Source organism: Numenius arquata, chromosome 2, assembly GCF_964106895.1.
Source record: "Numenius arquata chromosome 2, bNumArq3.hap1.1, whole genome shotgun sequence".
NCBI classification, from domain to species: domain Eukaryota; kingdom Metazoa; phylum Chordata; class Aves; order Charadriiformes; family Scolopacidae; genus Numenius; species Numenius arquata.
In genome coordinates this window covers 5727236-5735760 of record NC_133577.1, presented here as the reverse complement: position 1 = coordinate 5735760, position 8525 = coordinate 5727236, and the positions used below count along the sequence as shown (strand labels likewise).

Genomic DNA, 8525 nt, shown 5'->3' with positions numbered 1-8525 from the left:
AACTGCATTCAACTTATTTGTTTGTAAGACAGCAAAACATTTCAGTCTTTAGTGGTTATAACTCTGAAGTTTTCACTCTGGCCTAAGGTAAGTTTAAAGAGTTGAGAAAGTTACTAAACAGCAGCGCATCTGGGGTTTCTGATGGGGTGGATTTTGGGGGGTGGAGGGGGGAGCTCTCATGTGCTCTGTGTCCATCTCCTACTTTGTTTATAGGTGATATTTAAATCGCCTACGAGACTGACTGCTGTCGACTATCTACTAAAGCAGTGAGGGAGAGGGTTCTTCAAAATCAGGGGGTGATTTTCGGTATCAAGTGAAGAAGACGGAGAAAGTTCACGGTAAGGAGAGTGCAAACAACTGCAAGTGATGTAAAAAGGCCATAAAGAAAGACAAAGAAAACTTGCCCATTTGAGAACGTTAACATTTTAGGTGCAAATATGGGCCCAGAACGTAAAGGGAAAAGAGAAAAGAAATACAGGCCTTTGAGCAGCGTTATTATCCTGCAAGGCAGGGACAAGCCAGCTGTGATTCCAAAGTACGTGACGAGTTTGTTTGCCAGGAATGCCAGGTTTAGCCCGTTTCTGCATGTGTGAAGCGTGCACCTCCGTCTGAGCTCTGCCTATGGGAAACGTGCATCACAGTCTCAGCTCTGTGACGAGCTAGATGCTTTCAGTGTTTTGGATATACTGCGAATTCTACCAAGCATCTAAAAAGAAACTATTTAATGAATACATATTCAACAATGCTGACAAAGTGGTGTTTTTTTTCTTAAATTCCAAAGATAGCAAAACATTTCACAGTTGACTAATACCACGGCATGTCTGATAGCTTTATGTTAGAAACATTCAAACTGATTTTCTATAATCTTTTATCCAAATAGAATCCAGGTTTCAGGTGCATTCACCACAGAAAAAAAAAAAAAATAAAGGAATTAAAAGCAAACTGTTGATTAAGCAGGTTTTATTGTTTATGGAGACTAATTTCAGGCTTGTGGTAGCAAATGTCGTATATCAGAGGATTACCAATTTGGGCATCTAATTAATTAGTCTTTGACATTTTAAATTTTGTTACTAAGGTTTTATGCCATATTTTTTCCAGAAGTTTTGCAAATCAGTATTTAAATACAGAAAGTAAAACGTCAGCCTTAATTAGCTGCACTGGAATGCCCATCAGTTATTTCCTATAAGGTTATATTTTTCCCAGAAGCCTGGTATGGACCCGATCCTGTCATTATCTGCAGGACACTTTAAAGATCTGAGTAAGGGCTCCAGTTTCATATTTAAAAACACGGGCGGTGGGGTGGGGTGGTGGAATTTGTTCTGACCCCTTGTTGCCAACGAATTTGAAAATATACAAAAACAGAGAAGAAATTTCCTGTATCCAGGAACTTTCTCATCCAGAATATTCTCATCCAGAATATTATCTCTGGGATTATCTGACTGCAGAATTTGACTACAGCAGCCCAGCACAGCTTTTTCATCCCTCTCCAGTCATTGCCCTACCTCTGGAAAGCAAATTCGTGACAAAACACAAGAAATAAAATAGTCTTTCAGCTTATTCACTTCGGTGATGTCAAAGTGTCAGGCGAAGAGATACTATCAATCTGAATTATACCGTCAATCTAAATGTAATCCAGCAATATATTTTGACAAAAACCAGCATGCGGATAGGGAATCTCGGCTGTCCTCTCTAAAATGAAATGAAGGTTGTTTAGAAACAACCGAATTTCAGCTGTAGCACCACAACCCGCTTGTCGCAGCACTCGGCTCGCAGGCAGCTGGCTGAGATCTTTCTTGTAACCCCGTGTTTCTTCCATGGGATCAACAGCTCCCTGATTATGACGCTGACATTTATAACTATTTTTATACCGAAAGCACGGTTGTCGAATGTCCGAATGAAATTAAAAGCAAGCAGAGACGGCAAAACTAATAGCTAATAAAAAAAAAAAAAACAAAACAAAAACAAAAACCAACCTAATAGCAAAAAAAAAAATAAAAATTAGCTAATAAAAAACTAATAAACCATAAAAGCTAATAGCCTTCTAATAAACCGACAAGAAAAATACGTAATACTGATTTAACCGGTCTTCGTATCATGAATCAGATTCCCAGTTGCCGGCCAGGTCAAGAAAGTCAAGGGAAGGGCAAAATTTCCTGTTATTTCACAGTAACGCTACATCCAGTTTCCCTATCAAACTCAAAATCGGGCACTGCCCCAAAACGCAGCCATTAATTAAAACCCCGTGTTTGAAAACGCACCGGTTTCCACCCCGAGGAGGCTCTAAAAAACCAAACCTGCCCCGTGAGCCGCTCCCGGCGCTAGCCCTGCGGCCACCGTCGCACCGTGGGCTGGCCAGCGGGTCGCCTTCCCCACGGCCCCGTCCGGGGCGGGCGCGGGGCTGTGCGGGATGCTCTCCCACCCCGGTGTTCTCCGGACTCCCGGGCAGTTTGCCGTTCCAGAGAAAACACGTTTCCTTCCCTCACCTCTCCGCCTTTATGAAATCGGGAATTAAAAGGCGGGGGGGGGGGGGGGGGGGGGGGAGTGCAGGTTAATTTGATTTAGCTGCCACTCAGCGACCATTTTCGCCCTTCTCCTACGCCCCGACGAGGAAAACATTTGATTTTCTGGCTCCCGGGGGTTAATTTCGTTGCTGCCGGCGTCGGGGGGAGTTTTGCTCTTGGTTGAACCGGGACAGCGGCTCCCCCGCAGCCCGCTCCGAAACGCCCCTGGCCGGGGCGAGGTGTGGGGGGGAAGGATGGCGGGCACTCGCCCGGGTGGGGAGCGGCGGCGAGCTCAGCCAGCCCTCCCCGGGGGACGCGGCCCCCCGTTCGCCGAGCGCTCCCTCCGTCGGCACCGGCCCGCCCGGCCCCGCCGCTCTCCGCCGGCTCCGCCAGCGAGGGTCCGGGCGCTCTGCGCCCACCGGGCTGCGCCCACGGGTGGCACTTCCCACGCACGGCTCTGCTGCGCTGGGACCTTTCATTCTTTCCTTCTTTCTCGATGCTTCTTTCTTTTCTTCTCTGTTCTTTTTTGGTCGTTGTCTTTCCTTCCTTCCTTCCTTCCTTCCTTCCTTCCTTCCTTCCTTCCTTCCTTCCTTCCTTCCCTCATCTTTCTTTTTCTTTCTTTCTTTCTTTCTTTCTTTCTTTCTTTCTTTCTTTCTTTCTTTCTTTCTTTCTTTCTTTCTTTCTTTCTTCCTTTCTTTCTTTCTTTCTCTTTCTTTCTTTCTTTCTTTCTTTCTTTCTTTCTTTCTTTCTTTCTCTTTCTTTCTCTCTTTCTCTCTTTCTCTCTTTCTCTTTTCCTTTCTTTCTTTCCCTTTCCCTTTCTTTCTTTCCCTTTCCCTCTCCCTCTCTCCCTCTCTGTATCTCTCCAGCACGAACAAAGTAAAAGCGGCAAAGGAGGTTGCAGGCACCGGGCAATGTTGGGAACACCGCTGCCCTTTTCCGAAACGACTTCCCCCGTGGAGGCACTTCCCTGCGAGGCTCCCTGTGCCTGGGATTTCACCTCCCGTTACTTTCCCAAATCCTTCCTTTACCCCAAGGCGACTCCGAGCCCCGCCGCCCCATCCCGGGAGGGGGACGCTGGGTGCAGGCGGGACTGTCCCGCCCGGCCGAACCGAGGGCGTTGGGGAGCAGCGAGGTGGCCGGGAAGGGGGAGAGAAGAAATATTCGTAATATTCCTCCGAGCGACGACCAGACCTTTCCTTCCCGTCCTTCTCCGCCGGTACCGCCCCCCGTCCCCGTCCCGCAGAAGCCGCAGGCCCGGAGGGGAGCGGGGCTCGCCGGAGCAGCCCGCCCCGCCGGTGGGGAGGACGGGACGCCTCCTGTTGCTTCCCCCGACGGCATCTTTTCCCCTTCCTCTTTTCCGTCCCCGTCGCACTCGAACTCTCCAAACCGAGCTGCGCGTCTCCTCCGGAGCGGCGGGACGCGGGGACGGGGGGTGGGAGCTGCCGCCCCCCGGGCAGCCTCCGGTCCCGGGGCCGGGGTTTTTCCCCCGATCCTGCGCGTTTTCCTGCCGCCGCCGCCGTCACCGCGTCAAGTTTTGTTCGTTTGCTTCATCCCGGCTCCACGGGAGGGAAGGGCGGAGGGAGGAGCGGGCAGCCCCCGGGAACCCCCCCGGAGAGCGGCCCCGCGGGCAGGGGCGGCCGCCCGCGCCTCCCCCGCGGGGTGCGGAGACCGGCGGCGCCCGGCTCCGCGGGCGCGGAGGGGACGGGGCTGGGGGCACCGGGCCCGGCCAAGTTTCCTGCCCGTTTGCCCGGCAAACCCCTCAGCTGGGGAAAAGTCAGGGTGGGCTTACGGCTTTCGCGGCGGAAGCGGGGTAAGGCGAGGACGCGTTCGGTTATTTCTGATATGTTCTCCTAAATTCTTTCTTTTCTTTTTCTTTTCTTTTCTTTTCTTTTCTTTTCTTTTCTTTTCTTTTCTTTTCTTTTCTTTTCTTTTCTTTTCTTTTCTTTTCTTTTCTTTTCTTTTCTTTTCTTTTCTTTTCTTTTCTTTTCTTTTCTTTTCTTTTCCTTCTCTTTTTTCTTTTCCTTTTTTTCCCCTCTGACCGCGGGATTTACTGAGAGTGCTGAAATCAGGCGGCTTTCATTTTGCCCAGCAGACTAAGCACGGTCAGACTCAGTCGGATGAAAGTGTCTCCCTTTTCCTGGCTCCTCGATCCCTTCGGGGCCTGAAGACTCCTTACGGAGGAGAGAGGTCCCGCCAAGGAGGTTTCTCCTGGGCCCTACGCGCCTGTTGGCAGGTGGAAACTCAGCCCGACGGCTCCCCCCGGGAGAGCGGGGGCACCCGGGCCGGCTCCCGGAGCGCCAGGGCCCGCCCGCCGCGGGTGGCTCCCGCCCCGTCCCGGCTGGCAGCCCCGCACTCGCCGCGTAGGCGCCACCGGGGGCTGGGAAGGCGCGGTGGAGGACCGCGCTCCCTTCCGCGGCCACGCACACGGCTCGGGCAGAGTCAGCGCCCGGCGGAGGCTGAGCACGGCCGAGAGGTGTAGTGGGGTGTCACCTGCTCCAGGTGGCCCCCCAACCCTGCCCCGACTTGCCCGGCCCCACGGTCCCCCTCCCTTCTCCGCCCCAGCTCCCGCCCAGGCTGCAGCCGGTGCCCGGAGCCGATTTACTTACTGCCGCCAACGCCTGGGGCTGTTTTGCGGCGCTGCTCCCCCCCTCCCCGGAGCCCGGCTCCCTTCCCGCCTGCGTCCGTCCCGTCCCTTCCCGGCCCGGCCTTGAAGGCAGCCTCTCCGCCCCGCCGACGGCTCCTCCGGCCGCCCCGCCGCGCCGCCCTCCCTCCGGAGCCCGGGGCCAACGGAGCCCCGGGGGCTACCGCCCGCCCCCGAGCCCGGCCCTCCCGGCCGGCCGCCCCTTCCGCTTCCAAGCACACCGACTTGCCGCCGTACCCCGGCTTTCCCCGTTTATTTAAAGGGAATGGCTGGCCCGGGGTAGGGATGTGGGGGGGGGTGTGGGGGGGTGGGGAAGGCGGGTTTCCCAACGCGCATCTTCCCGCGGAGGCTGCCCGAGTCATCGCTCATTTAAACAAAGCGGCGACCCAGGTACGAGCCAATTGGGGCCAGCCCGGCCGGGCGAGGGCCAGCCGGTGCCGCACCACAAACCCCGGCCGGGGGGTGGGGGGGTGACAGGGGGAAGGGGGAGGGAAAGGCAAACAAAGCGGGGGAGCAGCGCCTAGAGCCCGGCACGTTACTGGACGGGGGCGACCGATGCCCCACCACCCCCCGCCGGGGTCGGGGGGGGGACTTCCCCGGGCGGCTCCTGCCCGGTTTCCTCGCCGGCCCGGTTCAGGCGCGCAACCCCCCGCAGCCCCTCGCCTCCCTACTGTAGACGGGATGCGGTTTTATATTGGAAATGAGGGGCAGGGGGAGGAGGTGGCGCGCACACGGAGCGGTGAGTGTGCGGTGTCAATCAGAGGGGTTTTGTGTCTCCTTGGACTCCTGATGGTCCGTGGCTGAGGTGTCCCGGGTGGCACCACAATGAATATGAATAGGGGTCCTTGCTAAATGGGACAGTCAAAGCGCACCGCCCTGAATAATGGCACGTCATCCTAACTAGACCATTATACATAGGAGGGCTCCTTTTGTCTCTGCTCTCTGCTGCAGCTCTATAAAAGCCCCTCTTTTTCAGGCTGAGGTTAGTCCAAGCACACACTAACTAGCCATCCTGTAAACAGGCTGAGTAACCGGGGGGAGAGAGAGGGGAGAGATTGGGGAAAGAGGGGGCTTTTTTCCTCTCCCTCCAGCATTTCCAGCCCTTGGCTGGCAGAGCCTGCCGTCCGTTTGTTTCTTTTTTTTTTATTATTTTTTTTTTATTTTTTTTTTTCCCCGTTCCGTTTTCATTGCTTTTTGAGGGAGGGTTGTCTTGTTCCGCCGCCTCCAGAGCAGGGAAGAGTTTCTTGCTCAGAAGCCCGAATACAATGAATTCTGACTCCAGCTCTGTCTCCAGCAGAGCTTCCTCGCCAGACATGGATGAGATGTACCTGAGAGACCACCACCATCACCACCACCATCACCACCACCAAGACAGCCGGCTCAACTCCGTCTCCTCCACCCAGAACGACCTGGTGCAGAAGATGTCCGGGGAAGGCCTCTCCAGGAACGGCTCCAAGGCCGGAGGGGAAGGCAGCAAGTACAAAATCAAGAAGCAGCTCTCGGAGCAGGACCTGCAGCAGCTGCGGCTGAAGATCAACGGCCGGGAGCGTAAGAGGATGCACGACCTCAACCTGGCCATGGACGGGCTGCGGGAGGTGATGCCCTACGCCCACGGACCTTCCGTCAGAAAACTCTCCAAAATCGCCACCCTCCTGCTAGCCAGAAACTATATCCTGATGCTCACCAGCTCCCTGGAGGAGATGAAGAGGCTGGTGGGGGAAATCTACGGGGGCCACCACTCGGCCTTCCACTGCGGCACGGTGGGACACTCCGCCGGGCACCCCCCCCACGCCGCCGGCACCGTCCACCAGGTGCACCCCATCCTCGGCAGTGCCTTGTCCTCCGCCAACACCTCCTCCTCCCTCTCCGCCTCCCTGCCGGCCATCGGCACCATCCGGCCCCCCCACTCCCTGCTCAAGACCCCCTCGACCCCCCCTGCCCTGCAGCTCGGCAGCGGCTTCCAGCACTGGGCGGGTTTGCCGTGCCCTTGCACCATCTGCCAGATGCCCCCCCCGCCCCACCTCTCGGCCCTCACCGCCTCCAACATGGCCAGGATCTCGGGGGAGACCAAGGACCTGCTGAAGTGACTCGGCGGGACACCCCCCACCTCCCTTTCTCCCCCCCCCCCCCCCCGCCCCCGCCGCCACCGGCCCCCGGGGCTCCGCCGGAGCCGGTGCTCCCACGGGCGGGGAGGGGGCTGCGGCCAGGGCCCCCCCGCTCCCCGCTCCGCCGACGGACCTGCCCCCGCTGCCCCCCCCCCGCCCCGCCAAACCCTCTCCCCGTAACACGGGATTAGTGTAGTAAGGACCTTGCAAAGGTAATGTTTTAGCCGACTCCTCGGGCGATGTTTTCTTATGATGCTAAACCGGAAAATAAAGTCCCTGTTGTAAAAAGAATAATAATAATAATTAATAATAATAATAATAATGCCGCTGATGGTGATCAAATGTAAATAACTCCTTAAGATGGATGCAAAAGGAAAAAAAAAAAAAAAAAGACATGGTTGTCATTGTAGTGTTCGCAGCTACTATGAGACGATGAGACCGCTTTGGGGCTTCGTCTCCTTCTTTTTGCGGGCTTTTCCTTTCTTTCCTTTGGCACGGCGACACCTCCGAAACCTCCCGCCCCAAACCCGGCTCCGGTGGCAGCGGAGCGGCGGCCCGGCGTAGCCCGGAGAGTGCATGCAATGCTTCCCACCGCATCGTCCCACCCGTGGGTACCGGCCACGGGCCACTTCCCCGGCAACAAGGACTTCCGAGCGAATTCACTAAAGTTTTGTGGGGTTTTTGTTTGGTTTGGGTTGTTTGGTTTGGTTTTTTTTTTTCCCCAGATTTGGTTGCGATGCGGTTTTATTTACCCTTCTTTTTCTTCTTCCCTCTGTGTCTGCTTGAAGAAAATAAAAAATAATAATAATAATTAAAAAAAATAAAATAGGAGATGGTGCAAAACACAGCACAACCCTCCTGCGGGTCTGTTTTGCCAAATCTCCCATCTCCTGCTCTCGGTGAAGTGTGCTAGTTCAGCTGGCTGGGGTCCTCGTCGCTTATTTCTCTTGTTGGCTTTGGGTTTGTTCTGGTTTGCTGCTTTGCTTTTTTATTTTTATTTTTATTTTTTAGTTAGGTTTGGTTTGGTTTTGCATGCGGGGTCGGCTTTTGCCGGATCAGTGACTTGTATAACTAAATCGGAATCTTTATTTCCTTTTTGGTACGTTTTCCTGGGCCTTTGCTTGAAATACTGTTGTTATTTTTAATTTCGTTTGTTTGTTTGTTCGTTTGTTTGTTTTTGGTCAGGGCCTCAAAGACAACACCGTGTCTTTATTTTTTATATATTCTTGATAACTATCGATATATTTATTATTGACCAGTGTTTCTGGATGAGATTTC

At 54.5% G+C, this 8525-nt stretch overlaps 1 protein-coding gene across 1 annotated transcript; it reads left to right on the top strand.

The window, feature by feature from the left end:
• Positions 1-6407: 6407 nt before the first annotated feature.
• On the top strand, positions 6408-7229 carry OLIG3 (oligodendrocyte transcription factor 3). The gene has a single exon (XM_074169028.1). It carries the CDS (start codon positions 6408-6410, stop codon positions 7227-7229), a length of 822 nt encoding a protein of 273 aa, XP_074025129.1.
• The last annotated feature ends 1296 nt before the right edge of the window (positions 7230-8525 follow it).

Excerpts from the sequence above, each read along its gene's own strand:
- OLIG3 (XM_074169028.1), top strand. The coding sequence starts at position 6,408 with ATGAATTCTGACTCCAGCTCTGTCTCCAGCAGAGCTTCCTCGCCAGAC.